The sequence below is a fragment of the Prunus persica genome, chromosome G4 (genome assembly GCF_000346465.2).
Source record: "Prunus persica cultivar Lovell chromosome G4, Prunus_persica_NCBIv2, whole genome shotgun sequence".
Classification (NCBI taxonomy): Eukaryota; Viridiplantae; Streptophyta; class Magnoliopsida; order Rosales; family Rosaceae; genus Prunus; species Prunus persica.
In genome coordinates, this window is record NC_034012.1 from 14,737,625 (window position 1) to 14,754,304 (window position 16,680).

Here is a 16,680-nt window from a genome sequence, read left to right on the forward strand (position 1 = left end):
TCCAGGGCCTCCAACTGCTTTTGCATGTCTTGAGAGTAAAAATCTACCATCTTTGATAGCTTTTGATTCTCTTCCTGAAATATTTCAAGCTGATGTCGATTCACCTCCGTCGTTTTTGCCTTCTCCTTCTTTAAACTCCTTATAACACGCTGACAATCTTCAACCAAACTCCACTCTGCCACCAATTGAGCTCTTAATACATGCACCTCATGGGATTATGAGGCAATGCCCCACACTTGAGGCAAATGTCGCACATTGCACTCTCAATGTTATGGCATCACTCACCACTTGATTATTATCCCTCATCCCAGCACATGCACATCGCTAGGAGTCACCAAACTCCTTGCAACTCCAATGGAAACATAGTTATCAATGACTAATGAGTTGTTTACGATCACTGGTCCTCATGAAGACGCAAAGTAAGGCAGCCCCTTGCTTGCCCCCATGTATGTGTTGGCGGAGCTAGGTTTAGTGAAAGGACCCGCCCCGAATTTTCTCAAAACCCGAGACGAACCCTTTGGAATTCCTGACATCACCCCGATGTCAGGCCCACTTAAAACCGAGACTTCCTGCCGAAATTTCGGCAGAGTCTCCCCTATAAATTGGACATTTCCCAAAATTTCAACCTGCATAAAAACGCATTTAATATTCACAACTGGCAGCATGCACAATATAATTTCATGCAAATTCACACAAATGGCCTTCGGCCTTCCAATAATTCTCCAACAACTACCAGACCATTCAAATACAATTTATGACTAACATTTAGTCTGCGGCTGTACCTAATAACCTTAGGCTGCCTACGTACCCTCCTTGAGGGATCAAGCCACACGTAGTTCTTCCCTAAAACCCAATTCCACACTTGGGTGATACCTTATTTCATTTCTCTGGATTTCATATAATCTCCCCATACGCCGGTACAACCAACGCCACGTATGGGGCCTGTCAACACGCCGGATAACCTACGCCACGTGCGACCATGCCATACTATCATAATATCTCCCCATACGCCGGTACAACCAACGCCACGTATGGAGCCTGTCCCAACGCCGGATAACCTACGCCACGCGGGACCTCAATATCATATCACAAATCTCCCCATACGCCGGTACAACCAACGCCACGTATGGGGTCTGTCGACACGCCGGATAACCTACGCCACATGCGACCTCAACACACTATCACATAATCTCCCCGTATGCCGGTACAACCATCGCTACGTACGGGGCCTGTCTCAACGCCGGATAACCTACGCCACGTGAGACCTGAACATCATATTACAAATCTCCCCATACGCCGGTACAACCAACGCCACGTATGGGGCCTGTCCCAACGCCGAATAACCTACGCCACGCGGGACCTAACTTTCACTTGGTGGTACTTGTAGTGGATCCAACATCCGAGGAGGTACCTAAAGTAGTGCGTATAGCACTCTAAACTGACATTCTAGACTCTGTTGTACCCTTGTACAACCACATATAATTATATTTATATAAATTATTTCTAATATTGTGTAACCCTCCACAATAGTCTAGCTCCCGATAATTCCCCCTGGAAGGGTGAGATTACTCCGGGAGACTCACGGTCAACCAAGGGTCAAACTACTCTAACCCTGATCAACCGGACCTGCAGAACCCACGACCTCCAATTTCCGATCCGGAAGTCCCTATGGGTTCTACCAGGTATAGGACACTTGTCCTGCAAGTTTGGTTCGGATCGGACGGTCGGATTTCTCACGATCGCACGATCCGACGGTTAATATAAAATATAAACTTAAAATTATTATTCAGAACATCCGGGGCTCCGATTCACGATCCGTGAATTCCTACACGATCCTAGAATTACCTAGATTAACATATATTAAATTTGGGACCATCCGACGGTCCCAACCTATCGAACCCGGATAACGCATACTATGTGATTATCCGTTCGATAGTCAAACGACGTCCGAATTGAGATCCGCGAAATCCTACGCACTCGTGACAACCTAAGGATCTCATCGGAACACATCGCTACTTTTTCTACAGTGCCCAAGCGCTGCCGCACGCGCCGGCAGCGAGTGGGTGCCCAAAGCGATAATGCTTCGCCGGAAAATCTCAACATCTCGGCTCCAAACTCCTACCCTAGGTATAACACCCTATTTGGAGCCACTTTTGTTCTTGGACCTACCCCAAAAAGTGGCCGAAAATGGCCGATCACGGCGGCCGAAGTTTCGTCCTATTTTCAATTCGAAAATTGAGTTGCCTACGCTAAAAATCGATCTAATCCTACCCAACCATCAGCTAGAGCAGCTCGAGAGGTTCAAAATCCATACCTGGGTTGACGGAATTGGTGGCCGGAGGAGGGAGATCGACGGCGTTGAAGTTCCGGCGACATCCAGGCGAAAATCGCCATTTTCCGACGGCTGGAGCTTCGGCCGATGGCGGGGATGGGCTGGGTCGTGACGCCGAGGTCGAGCCGGTTCTTTTGACACCGGCCCCGTCCGCAGCCGCGGCAGGTGGCCGGAGTTACGAAGAGAGAGAGAGGAGAGGCCGACGGGAGAGAGAGAGGAGTCGCGGGAGAGAGAGAGAGAGAGAGAGAGAGAGAGAGAGAGAGAAAGAAAAACCAGATTTTATAAAAAAATCCCATTTTGAAATATTTACGATTATGCCACTGGACTTCTTTTGACCATATCTCTCTCGTTACAACTCCGATTCGAGCCCACTACGTGTCTGTGAACTCGTCTCAGTACGACCTATCCAAAAATATAAGTCACGGTCCCAAACTCTCTCCGGTTAAAAATATGACTAAAATACCCTTAAATAATTAAATAATTAAATAAGGGTTAAATTTGGAGAAATTTGGGGTCGGGGTGTTACATTTAGATCTAGAGAAAATAGGAATAAATATACCATTTTATTTTTGAGTTTAAGGAAATAGGTTTAGACCGAGAGAAATGGGAAGGAAGGAAGGAAGAAAATTGGCAGAGCTAGGTTTTTTGTTTTCTGAGTTTGAGGAGTTGTGATTTTTTTTTTCTCCCCTTGTTTTCTTTTATAGACGTCCATTATGACACCCATTTTTTATTTTTCCCACATTCCTCGAGCTCCACACCTGTAATTTATGCTCCATTTTTTTCCACTCCCTGTTATCGTGTTTTCCGCTTCTTGTTATCATTTCCGTGTTTTCCACCTCGAGCTCCACGCCTCTGTGATAATGTCTTAATAATAATAATATTTTTTAATTTAATTACTATATATATAAAAGTTAATTAGAAAAAAGAAAAGAGAGAAGAGAGACGGAAAAGAAAGAAGAAAAAAAGAGGGAAAAATAAAACAAACAAACAAGAGAGGGGGAGCAAGGGGTTTCAAACCCATAACCTCTTTTCTTAAAGCCCAATAGCTTACCACTACTCCAAAAGGGATCCTTCATCCTTGTATTATAAGTGTATAATTGTAATATTTATTATAGTCTAGCATAATTTAAACGGGTTGGCGAGTTGACCCAAAACTCACCCATTTATTAAATGGGTCATAACAGGTTGACTCAATCGTCCGAGTTAGGGTCGTGTTTTTCTCATGTGGGTTTCGAGTCATATAACGGGTCGTATATGAAATTGTATTTGTTTTGTTTTCATTTTAAACCTGGCTCAAAACAACGCCGTTTTGAAGTTAGGTTTTTAGAAAAAAAATTAACTCGCCTGGACCAAAGCCGCGTTATTTTGTCTAGGCGCTTTTTAAAAAGGCTAAAAGTCACTTTTGGTCCTTATAGTTTGGCACTTCAACTACTTTTGACCATGTAGTTTCAATTCCGTCAACTTTGACCCTATAGTTTTGTATTTGTAGCAATTCAAGGACAAATTAATATTCCTATCAATTTCTTTGACAATGCAAAGAGCAATTTCGTCAACCCAAAATCCTTGAGCGTAAAAGCTCGTCTGAAATTCTCCCTATTTCATATTAGGGCTCGAAATTCAACCACTAATCCCAATTTTTGAAGAACCCTAAACCCAAATGACCAATTTCAAGCCCTAATATGAAATTAGGGGAGTTTCAGATGAGATTTTATGAAAAGTCTTCAACGGACCCTCAACCCTTGTGAGTTTCGACAGAAAAGAGATGTCATATGCTCTGTTTTTCTTTTAGGATGCCGGAAAAAAACCTTGAAGGGTATATCACTTGTGTCTGTGCGGAAACAGATTAGCAGAGCTTGTTGGACAATACCAAATGATCCAAACACAGTTATCATGCCATGGATAACTGTGGCTAATCATGCCATTTATAAACTCCTTGATCGCTTAGCCAAAAAGAGAGTGATCAAGACAAGTGAAAAGCCATATCTGGGTGGGATGAAAATTCAAAAATAAAAAATTATCATGGTCAACCATAAAGCAACTGATCAGTGAACAACTAAAAACTGTACAAAAATACGAGATACACAACACTCCTCCTGCGTTCAGGAATATAAGTCGTCTTGTCTGCAAGTTATATGTGCTAGGGGTAGAAAATGCCAACGTTTGATCAATTTTCTAGCCAATTCAGAGTTCCTAAACTGTTAGACAATTATTAGTCCCAAAAGTTAGGACACGCAAATTCGCGTGCGCCATGAAAACTAATAAGGAAATGGGGAATTCAAGTGCACCATGAAAACCAATAAGCACAAAATCATATTACGTTTCCACGTGAGTTACATTAGACTAGTGGCGACGTTTACTTGCAGCTCATTACCTTTTGCGGTCGGAAACAAATTATTAGCAGCGTTACATTACATCAACCTTTTTAATCACCAGCGGAAAGACCCATGTCTAATCTTACTATTTGGATTCGATTTAATCAGCCTCTCTCTCTCTCTCTCTCTCTCTCTCTCTCTCTCTCTCTCTCTCTCTCTCAAAGAACTCGTGGTCACTCGATAACAATGGAATCATAGTCCGAACTACGAGCACATCTCTGCACATCTAGAAAATAACTCCCAGTTGGATCGCCAGTGACATATACGTAGAGCACAAGAATCAAATAAATCTTTTTCCTTCATCCAATTAAAATGTCAAATAGTTGTTCTCAAATTGTACTACAAAGTCATCTAGATTGTCTTTGCAACTTGAGGTAGTGATTTAAGAAGATACGGCGATGGCCTACGCAAAGTGTGATTGAGAAGGATCATCAGTGTCAGGAGAGTCAAAGCCCCAGCTTGATGTGCTGTACCAAGCTCTACAGGCACATATGACAACAGTGTAGATATTCCCAGTGTGACCTGCGACAATAACACAACGAATTGTGCAAAACAATTAAAATCAACCTGGTCAAGCTAATGAAATAATTTGAAGGAGAAGAGAAAAAAAAAAAAAGGAATGAAAAGTTGGAAACCATATATACCTGAAGGCCAGCCATGCCTACAGCACTTCCAATCAAAGACCGAACTGCAGGATGTATGTCAAACTTCCTTGTTGACCACCACAAAGCACCAATTGAAAATAAAGTTGCAGTTGCAAGGATACGATGATCAAGCTACAAACAGGAAGAACAACAATTAATCACAACCCTACTTCATGTTTGAAATTTGAAAAGATTAAAGAACAAGCTAATACGCAGTAGAAGATTTAACAAGTCCATAATTTCACAAAAGCATAGTCGCCTCAAGAAAATGGTTTTCATCACAAGAAATTACAGTGTAACCTCAAAGAAGACACAAAAACTGCTGCTAGCCAAAAACATTTCAATGGCTTTAAAAACAGTAACTTTCCTGTCAAGATGACGACATAATCACATTTCATTTGTTCCTACAGAAAACAGATGTTTTTTTTAGTGAAGGAAGAACCTTAAAATAAGACATCTTTCCAATTTTTAACTCCTTTTTTTTTTTTTTTTTGTAATATTTTAATTTCCCTTGTAATCATAAAAGCAACCTTGGAGATAACATATAGCAACATTACGTCGCAAAAAACTAAAATAAAATATATTCTTTGGTCAGAAAGATACCTGCACAGTAGATGTATTCTCAAAGAAGTTCCGGATTAGTGGCTTCATGTCAAAAACATCCTCTGGGATCCATGTATCCCCCATCTTTGGAAAAGTATTATAAGCATGCCCCTGGAATTTTCACACATAAGCATATTTATAATCTCTTACTCAGGAAAAGCCACATATCATCCATTCAATTCATTGTGAAAGGCAAGAAGGAAAACAAAAATTACATACAGCATCATTCCCGGCAACAAATGCTCCTGAGACAGCAGTTACTCCGACAAGTAAGCTTACAGGAAGAGCAAGTTGCTTCACCTTTGCTGCCCCACGAACCCAAGCTAGTGATTCAGAAGGTGGTTCAGGCATGACAACAGAAAGACCTGTCCATAAAAGGCCACAATATATAGCAAAGGCTGAAGTAAGATGAGCTGCAAGACGGTAAGGGCTTACTCTTGGCTGAGCATATTCAGATGCTGGCTCCTGTGAGAGAGAATTATTTCAAAAATCCATCGCTTTTACTAAATTTCAATCAAACCCACGACAAGAGAAACCATATCTGACCTCTAAACCACTTTTAACCATCCACCAACCAATTAAACCCTGCCCAGCACCAAGACCAAAAAGAGCAGACAGTCTCAGTCCAAGTTGTACAGTAATATACCCCTTACGGAGAAAATATGAGAAGGGCAATGCAAACATAATTCCCAGTGCCCTTCCCCACATTCGATGTGCATATTCCATCCAATAGATGAATTTGAAATCTTCAATACTCATCCCTTTATTTACACTACATGAGATCAAAAACCAGGTAACATTAGAAGGGTCCAAAAGAACAACTCCCGTTGAAAGCAACAATGTAACATCAAATATGTAATTCGTCAATCCTAAAAATTTGGGTAAAAGTAAACTACAAAATGCTAGAAAGACACATGAACAATAAAATTATCATCACTCATATAGCCCTTCAGTTCAAAGCACATATTTTCTGTTTTGCTTCCAGCCAATAGAGGATTGCATCTGTAAACAAACTTAAGCAATTCTTGAAGACTTTTAATGTAATTTCAAGTTTAGAGGCAGATCACTACGAGCTATAAAGTGCTTAAAATGAAAACTAAAAATTAATGATGCAAAAATTTCCAGTGTTGTTTCCACTTCGCACTAACCGCTTAAACTCAGGGGACTGCTTGTACTTCCCAAACTCAAGCAACCAATCCTCATCTGAGAGAGGAGGAAGCCTCCCAGTAAATTTCCAATCAGTCATCGAAAGACCAGATCGCGTTAGTCGTGTAATACCGCCAAGTATCACCATACTAAACACCCATGCAGCAGAGCCAAAAAGCCAAATGCCAACCATTTTCTGAGCACGAGGTCCTCCATTTACAAGAAGCTTCAATCCCTCCTTATTTTCGATGCCTACAGAAGCAACAGTGGACATATTCCTTATAGATGGTACATAATTTCCCTGAAAATGGCATAAGAAATTCCCTTTTTATTTAATATTTTGCAACACAGCCCAGCCTAATTAAGTTAAATTGCACAAATTTGTTTTTGGCACATTTTGTGCATTTATTCATCATAGAAAAAGGAGTTACTTCAAAAAATGATAGTCAACCTATAGAAAAATAAAGATTAAAAGCAGCTGCATTCGATGATACGCTACAACTGAAAAGCCTTAGTTCCTGGCTCTAACTCTAATACACGTCTGCAGTGTCATCCTAGTGAATCGATATTATATTTTACGTTTTCCCGCCTCAAATACTCTGTTTCAACAACCATTTTATCATTATTAACACTCACAGATTTCAAGGTTCTCTAATTCCAATCTAAATTTCTTTTCCTTTTTCAAATTGGTTTCAATGACAAAATGAAATTTCAAATCCATTAACTCATAGTTGGATCTCAAAATCATTGAATGATTTTGTTTGATTATCAGAAAAAATACTGCTTAAATAGAAATTCAGCTGAAAATGAAACTACAAAGCTTGTCCTAGCTCCGAAAAGCTTCCCTAATTCGACATTCACAATCCACCACACAAAATCTAAAGCACTGAACTTTAATATACTTTTTTCGAATTTACTTACCAAAAATGAATTCAAAATAATTTATAAAAACAAAGTGAGAAAGGAACCTTAGACAAAGATCGAAAGCCATCCAAGCATTTTCGTGTGGCTCCAGTAGAGAATAATCGATAAGATTCCTCGTTCAGAACCCTAGACGGCGTCGTTCCCCAGAGATTGTACAGAGCTTTGCTGTTCTTCTTCACAAACAACGGTACGACTCGGCTCCGAAACATTTCTCTCTCAGCTCTGAAGTCTGAAACTGAGAGGGTTGTGAGGCGGTTTTGGTTGTTCGAAGCTGATTTTATGCCTTCTTTCTCTTGGACCTGCAAACTACACTGGCTTTAAACAAACGAACACATTGTCGATCTTCAAACCACGTAGAAAGTTTTCATATCAAAAACCACAAAGTTTGATTGCAACAGTAACATACAATATTAAAATTAATGAAAAATATTGCAAAATCAAACCCTCTCTCCCCCAATCACAACCCTCCCACAACACCCACGGTTTAGGGGGCATTATCGAAATGGGCCACGGATTTTTCATTTCATCAATTTGCACCCCAACATTTAATTTACACATTCCGTCAATTGGGTCTGCAAAAACTCAAGCCCCACAAAGGAATACCAGATGTGTGTCTTGGTTGGTGTGAGAGCAGATCTAGGGGTGAGGATCTCTCATGATCTTGTCAGGTGGTGATAAGAAGCAAAACAGAAAATTTAAAAAGAAAAACCCTAAGATATAAGCATGAAGTTTTCAATAGTGTACCATAGTTGGAATCATACTCGTAAGAAACTAAAATAGTTTATACAACTTGACCATGCATGACACTCCCACTTATGTCAAGGAAAATAAATCAAAACTCGACATAAAAAAACGGTTCTTCAAATGATACCTGTTGCCTGGTGGTCAGTCCCAACCTCTTAACCAATGTTGTTCAAATTGGATGTTGAAAAGGGCTTCCTCCAATTTTGCTATCTGCTCTAGCAAGGGTGCAAAATGCTCTGCATAAATCCATTGAACATCCAGTGATCACTCTTCCGCTTAAAAAAGAAGATTAATTTTGAAACAAACTGCGGGGGCAAATGGAATAACAAGTAATGGACACCATCTGTAGCATGCTAGTCATAATATGTAAAGTGAGCAGCATGAACATCAAATTCAATGGTTTCATGGTAAGGAGACTTACTAGTGAAGCAGAACTGGTGAACACCTTGCTTCTAAAACCATAAACTCAAACTTATCTGGAGACATTGGAAACAAAACTCCAAGGTAAATGATAGACTATGTAAATTGATTGCCAACATTACCACTATTATATCATTCAACAAACAACAATGTCCCAATCGGAAAACCAGCTCGGATTGTCTTATAACTTTTGCTTAAACCAGTAACCAAGAAAAAACAACATTCTAATTTATGTTCTCATTTCGACACTTCCAACTTCACAAATTAACTACACAACAGCTTATTACAGAGTATATACAGCCATCTCCACCCCAATATTACCCATATACCTATTATCTAATTAACAACACAGCAGCTTATTAAAAGAATAAGAAGAAAACCTTAAGCTGCGTAAGAAACCCACCCAACCAAATGAATCTGAGACGGCGCTGGGTGCGACGGCGATTGCTGGTGGGTTCTCTCTCTTCCTTCTTCCTCCTCCTCCTTCTTGTTTGGTTGCCGTCTGAATCGCCCAAAAGCCCTCAATGGAGTATTGAAGCCGTATCGTAAAGTCACTCAGCTCGTGAAGGGCTAAAAGTTTACTTTGGCTGTAAAAAATTTAGAGACTGTTTTTATTTCAGTCTCCAATAAAAGGTCCCTGTTGAGCCTTTTTCTAGTTAGTGTCTCTCTTGTTAATTGAAATCAAAATGACACCATACCAAATATTCCAGAAAATAAAATAAATGTAATTCAAAAATTTCAACATCCAAACACCCTCACCCCTCTCTCTCTCTCTCTCTCTCACACGCACATGTCTCAGACTCGCAGAGATAACCTATTAATTAATTATTAACTTGAACATAATTAAATCCTACAATACTTTCTGATAATTTGGTCCAATTTGTCGAATTCGGCAGTGAAGACGAGGCTCAATGGTCTCGATTGACCAATTTATGGATCACTTGAGTATGAAGAATATTGGTGGCTTGCTTCCCAACTCCATTCTCTACAGATCCCTCTTCACAGCTCCTCTGTCCTTTGGTTTCCTGATGGAGGCGGCAACGGCAGCCACGGTGGCAAGTTGGTCTGGTTAGGGTTAGTTATTGTACTTGGGGTTTCTCTAATTTGGGGTTATTTTGTTGTATTGTGCAAGGACTGAAGAGAGGACAGCTCTTTAATTGGGCATGTCTTATTTTGTTCTAGCTTTTGCTTTCTTTATGGCTGGATGGGCAACCTTCCGTTTCCTGTGTGGTTTGGGCCCTTCTCGTATGTTTTCTGTGATCTTTCTCACTCATGGATCCAATTTTCGGACCGAAAAAACCAAAAGCATTGATATCGCTACTTAATCCCAAACGATTTCAAAGTTCCAGCAAGCTTTGTTTGTTGAGAATTGAGTAAGAAAATAAACCAACATTTGAAACTAGAGGATCCAACTAAGTGTTGACGCTTAAGAAATGAAAGGGAAAGATCCAAAATGAAATATAATTGCTGATTAAACATTCAACCATTGAAACAGTGTTTACCAGTTCAACATCAAACCGAAATAAAATGCAACCCCTCAAAAGGTAGGAAAGGATGAAGGAAATAACATATTCTGAGTCTAAATGACTAAAGTTCTGGTAACAAAATTCTAAGCAGCAGCACCCTTCCCCTTCTTCCTCTGGAGCTTCTTCATGTAAAATTCCAGCTCTTTGCCCTCCAATATATATCTGTAAAAATTTCATAAGACCCATTATATATGACATACCTTACTTTAAAACAACAATAAAAAGAAGCTGATATCATCCATATTTCAGCCCTTACAATACTGCAACTACAATAATAATGTGCCTATTGAAAAATCTGCTGACTAGAAACAGACATAGGCAGATTAAGTCACATACCCATCAGAACGGCCACACTGTCCAGGTCGTGATGAGATACAAGCCAATAGACGACCACCACCAAATTGCTCTTCAATATGCTGGTCAAGGGTGCGACTCTGTTGACGCTTCTCCAACTTTCTTACTACATGGTTGCTCTTCTTCACCTCCTCAGCGACGGCAGCAGGAGCAGCAGCAGCATCACCTTCCTATTAAACAAATAACACAAAAATGCCATCAAAGACAGTAAAGCGTAATGCTGTTGACCACATTCAATGTGGTCATCAGAAGTAAATTAATCTTCCTTTAAATTTTGTTACCCGCGCACAAATATATTTCTTTCCACCATCAAGTGAGTATATTAACACAATGCCAGAAACCATCATATATTTTTTCTTTAGGATTCATAAACTAATACAATGCTTCCAGAAATAAGGAAAACACGAAAGGCAACTCCAACCTTAACATGAACAGAAAAATATCTTAAATCATTAGGACAAACAAAGATAAAATTAATAAATTTACCAACCCAAAGCAGATAAAAGAGACCTACCTCTCCTTCTTTCTTGGCAGCAGCTGCAGTTTTCTTCTTGCGGCCAATTTCAACTCCGTAGTGCTGGAGATACCACTGCTTGAATGGTGCAGCATCAACCTGAACAATGGCACCCTTCACCAAAGTTTGAGTACGGACCAGCTCATTGTTAGATGCATTGTACACGACATCAAGAAGACGGGTTTTGCGGGTCACAGCCTCACTACCCCATGAGAAATTTCCTGTGTCGAGCCTCAGAGCACGCCACTTCACATTCCCACCTCGTACTCTGATTCTCCTCACTGTCTTGTTGCTTGACAACTTTGTGTTTGCAGGTTGCCTTCCAAGCTCATACCTTCAAACAACAAGTTGAAACTAAATCAATTCTGCAATCATTGAGGCTTTAAAGTAAATTCATTTTACACAAATATAAAAACTGTTTGTAATCAAGTAATATCAAACATAATAGGAACCTAAACCACTTAGCACTACGGGATTTGTGTTACTTCAAATTTTGCAAAAATTGGCAACCAGAGTTTGAGGAAAAAAACTAAAAAACACTTCTCATAATCTAAGAAATGTAGGCTTTGTGCTGTATTCCCAACAAAATTAAGACAAACGCTATGACCAGAGGCATTAGATGGTGAAACCCACATAATAAAAAAATTATCAGAGAAATAACAAGAACACAACTTGTAAATCATTTAGAGTTCTAACAACATATGCAAATATATAGCTAGTTCATAAATCATCCATTCACCAGAAACGAACACAAAGGTTTCAACTACTTGTTGGAAAGAAAGAAATAATTACATAAACAAAAGAAGCACATTATTCAGAAGTACGACAACTCTGATTCATTTATCAATTAGAAAACCTCAGTCTTTGTTTGGCTGACCCGTAAAATACAATAAGAGAAAAGGAACCAAAACACGGTAAACAATCTGTACCAACAAAAGCATCTAAATCAAAGAAAAGCAATTCAAAAATTACTTTCTCTTCTTCCTCCATGCCTTCTTCTTGCCTCCAGTGGCACGTCTCTTGTGCATGGAATCTCGGGAAATACCTACAAGCCATACAAAATTTGAAGATTAGCATAACAAAAATGAATGCGAAAACCGAAAAGAGAAAACAAAACATCACAAGAGAAAATTCACAAGTACCCATCACTGAAACGAAGTTGAAAAACAGAAAATGAATATGAAATCAAGAAGATGAGAGTGGTGTGAGATGTACCCATCTTGGGAGAAGGAGAGTTCTAGGGTTTCTCTGCTCCTGGAGTTGCGGCAACGCGGCTAGGGTTTGAGACAAGTGAGGCAGCCGAGCTAGGTCTTTAGTACAAACGAAGTGAACGAAATTACGATTTTGTCCTCAATAGCCCAAACCAACTCTTAACTTCGAACAAGTTTGGATTGGGCTTTCCCAAGAATATAGATCCCCAATAGAATTTGGCTTGAAGTGACGTCGTTTAGATCTTTGTAGGCCAAGCGGCCCAAACCCTAACTTAGTTCATGGCCAAGTCTTTGGACACCCACGTTATATCCTAAATATTCTTTGGACACCCATAACAAATTAATAATTTAACAGTGGCATATTGCGATTTTAATAAATTAAAAATTAAAAATAAAATTTGGGGTCCATTTGAATGGAGTGATTGTTAATCTAGAAATTTATGTGACATTACAAGTTTAAATTATTTTTTTAAACTATTGCAATAATTTATGCACGTTGAGAATTAAGTAAGGAAATAAATTCTAATCCATACGATGCAACATGAAGATAAATGAGAAATGTGTAGAGCATTGAGCTCAAGACTTCAATGCCTATAGAAAGCCACTTATAGGCATCAAAGTTTTTCTTAAATACATACTGACTTGAACATCAAAGTTTTTTCTTATAGGAACCTCCTCCTCATTCCTTTATTGGCAAGAAAAGATGGTGGCCTCAATCTCCCACATGGATTAGAATTAGAAGATATATTTATCTGCTTGAAAGCTTACAAATGCGTTTTTAAACTGCTGCCAAATTGCATAACTGCTTTATACTTGCAGGTTTTTCTCTGCTAGGAAGCATTGGTTGGTAGATGCTGCAGTTAGAAGCCGCAGTTCTGATAGGACCGCTGTTGTTACTCTACCTGGTGGGATATTGGTACTCTAGATGAAAATTTTGAGATATTAGCATTAATTCAGCTAGAAAGGATCGGATCGGAGCTTCCAGTTCCTTTCTTGTTGATGAACTATGACTCATTCTATTCAAAGCTTCTAGGCTTCCTTGATGATTGTAAGGACTGCGGCATCCTCTCCAACGGAGAGATTACATCTCTGTGGAAGGTTTGTGATGGTAACTCAGAGGCTTTGGTTTATTTGGCAGGGTTAGGTAGTTTGGCTAAAAAGAAGAAAAATCCTCCTTCCAGCAGACTCCTTACTTGGCTCTTTATTTTGGAGAACCAACTTTTGACTCTCTACATCTAGCAAAAAGGAGAGAGAACTGGAGGCTCGCCAAATTGAAGAGAAAGAGAAAGAGAGAGAAAAAGGGGGAGAGAGATAGAGACATTTGAGAGATTGGTGGGGTTGAGTTTTTACTTTTCTTTTTAATATATTTGATTTGCTAGAGAAAGATTCAAGTATGCATGCTAAACATGAGGGATATGCCATAAACCCATGCTTGGTTTTTGTGATTTTCATGAAGAAAACAAAAACTTGACCACATAGATAAATAATGGCAATTTCAAAACAAAAAGAAGAGAGTTTGCATTGATCCTAACCATTGCAGATGTTCTTAGGAATGAAAAGGAAAATAAGAAATCAAAACAAATGATTCATGAACATTATTAGATAGAGAGGTGTAGATAAGTGGTCAATAATTTCTTCATTTCTTAGACGTAAGGAGAGAGTTTGAGGGTGTGCTTCAACATTTTTGACCAGCCTACAATTGATAATGTACCAAAAGGATTCATTCGTATATGAGAAGAACTTGTTATTTATATATGCTAATTTAAAAAAGAATACATATTGTAGAGGTTACATGAGATCGTCATTGTAGACTACAAGCTTTCTTTTACAATAAATGAAATGAATAATTTGGTAACATCAATAAGATGATTTATGTTAACCTTCCACTTATTCTATCTCTCTCTCTCTCTCTCAGAGGTGGAATTTATTCGTTACGGATATCACATAAACATATAGTATACATCTCTCTCTAAAGAGGAGGGATACTTTGCTTATGCTTGAAAAAATTATGAGGATCGACCATGGTTTTCACACGCACCAATCTATCAAAGTTACCTTTGAAGTACTTCCTTCCATAGAGTGTAGCAGTTTCAAAGTTAGTCTTATTATCCTGGTTCGAACCGATGTCGAGATCCCTGTAGTTTTGGAACGCCTCTCTTGGATTCTTGGAGACATACGGTGTCATCATGTCATACAACTCTCTTGTTAAGCGAACGTACTTGTTGGTGGCCTCAATCCCTTCGTCATACCACGACGAATAGTACAGAGCAAAAAATAGGTTTCCGGCCCTGTGAGGGTATGGAGTTGCTGACTCAGAAATCTCACTCATTCTTCCACCGTAAGGGTTCCAATCCAACCAAATGTGCTCTATCTCAATCATCTTCTTCCATATGGAATCAAAAACATGTTTCGGAATTGGTTCCTTCACATAGTCTGACTTACCTTTGTAGAAGGTCTCTGGTTCAGTTGGCTTGCTGAGAAGAATTTCTATGGGGGTTCCAATGGGACTTTCAGCCCAAAATACAGTGGATTCCACCCAGCTCACTTCATAGCAGTCTTTTCGTTGCAGGCCCAGTTCAGGGAAACTCTCATTCAACAATGCCACAACCTTGTCACTTGTTCCCAAGAAATGGCCGATGAATGATACTCCCACAGTCTTGTTTCCCTTGGTATCAATATTCTTCACTTGTGGCTGTGCTCTGAGGAAGACATCTTTGGGAAGCTGGGGTGCAAGAGTTTGCCACTTGTAAACCAAATCTGTAACACCTTCCTCTATGGTCTTTGTAAGGTTGAACACAGTCACTTTGGGTGGAACTGGAACCAGCTTGAGCTTCCATGAAAGAATAACTCCGAAGCTAGCTCCACCACCTCCTCTGATGGCCCAGAAAAGGTCCTCTCCCATTGACTTTCTATCAAGGATTCTACCATTGGCAGTAACTAGCCTAGCATCCACGATATTATCGACGCTAAGCCCATACTTTCTCATCAAAAACCCATAGCCGCCGCCACTAAAATGGCCACCAGCACCAACTGTTGGACAAATCCCAGCAGGAAAGCCGTAAACGTTGGTTTTTGTACCAATTGCATAATAAACTTCTCCAAGAGTAGCTCCAGAGTGAACCCAAGCGCTCTTATCAGCAACATTAACATCAATGGAGTTAATGTTAAACATGTCGAGAATGACAAAGGGCACATCCGACGTGTAAGATAAACCCTCGAAATCATGGCCACCACTTCGGATTTTAATTTGCAACCCATGATGTTTGGCACAAAGCACAGTTGCTTGGACATGGGACTCATTCTTGGCCGCTATTATGGCCAGAGGTTTTGGAGTTGCAGCTGTAGAATATCTGCGGTTATTAATATGTGCTACCAAAACAGATTGAAATGAGCTATTTTGAGGGGTGTAAATTGATTCTTGGATTGTGTGGGCAGGGTGAGGATATTTTGTGAGGCATTGGAGAAAGCGATCAATGGAAACTGTTCCTGCAGTTGTCCATGGTATCGAGAGTGAAAGGACAGAGAGAATGAAAAGCAGGACTGGAGGGTTTCTGAACTTCATTGGTAATATGTGGGATTGTATAGCTCTCTTGATTTAATATTTGGCAGTGTGATAAAACAACAGGCTTGGGGTAGTATTTATAATGGAGCCAAAGCACCCAACTTTGAATTTGTTTTTGGTTTCTCACCGACTCGTGTAGGCTTTTTATTTTCTATAGCATTATTGCTGACTTTTCTAATGTCAGCGTTAACTTGTCAAACTGACCCACAGAGGTGGCTCTGTTGGGGAGCAACTCAAGAGGGCCCCCGAACTTTTCCTAATACTTTGCTGCAGTCCATATGGCTGCAATGGTGGATGAAATTCGAAAAATTTAACTGTAAGGGCTAAA

General features: G+C 39.7%; 3 protein-coding genes across 8 annotated transcripts; all 3 read right to left on the reverse strand.

The window, feature by feature from the left end:
• Positions 4,900-10,533, reverse strand: LOC18778446 (cytochrome c oxidase assembly protein COX15). 6 transcript variants are annotated; one of them, XM_007213851.2, is made up of 10 exons: positions 9,589-10,533; positions 9,187-9,241; positions 8,893-9,001; positions 8,066-8,327; positions 7,100-7,398; positions 6,498-6,723; positions 6,171-6,416; positions 5,952-6,062; positions 5,349-5,480; positions 4,932-5,226 (listed from the first exon to the last, which is right to left on the reverse strand). In XM_007213851.2, the coding sequence occupies exons 4-10, from the start codon at positions 8,228-8,230 to the stop codon at positions 5,056-5,058; spliced, it is 1,350 nt and encodes a 449-aa protein (XP_007213913.1). In that variant the 5' UTR covers positions 8,231-8,327; positions 8,893-9,001; positions 9,187-9,241; positions 9,589-10,533; the 3' UTR covers positions 4,932-5,055. The 6 variants fall into 6 exon arrangements, with proteins under 6 accessions (XP_020417127.1, XP_007213913.1, XP_020417125.1 ...); XM_020561536.1 differs by having other exon boundaries at positions 8,066-8,320; positions 9,566-10,533; XM_020561534.1 differs by having other exon boundaries at positions 9,566-10,533.
• LOC18780647 (40S ribosomal protein S8) lies at positions 10,620-12,906 on the reverse strand. Its single transcript, XM_007211936.2, has 5 exons — positions 12,795-12,906; positions 12,552-12,624; positions 11,580-11,913; positions 11,048-11,235; positions 10,620-10,873 (listed from the first exon to the last, which is right to left on the reverse strand). The coding sequence occupies exons 1-5, from the start codon at positions 12,796-12,798 to the stop codon at positions 10,795-10,797; spliced, it is 678 nt and encodes a 225-aa protein (XP_007211998.1). The 5' UTR covers positions 12,799-12,906; the 3' UTR covers positions 10,620-10,794.
• Positions 14,520-16,405, reverse strand: LOC18779607 (berberine bridge enzyme-like 17). The gene has a single exon (XM_007212329.2). The coding sequence runs from the start codon at positions 16,350-16,352 to the stop codon at positions 14,760-14,762; it is 1,593 nt and encodes a 530-aa protein (XP_007212391.1). The 5' UTR covers positions 16,353-16,405; the 3' UTR covers positions 14,520-14,759.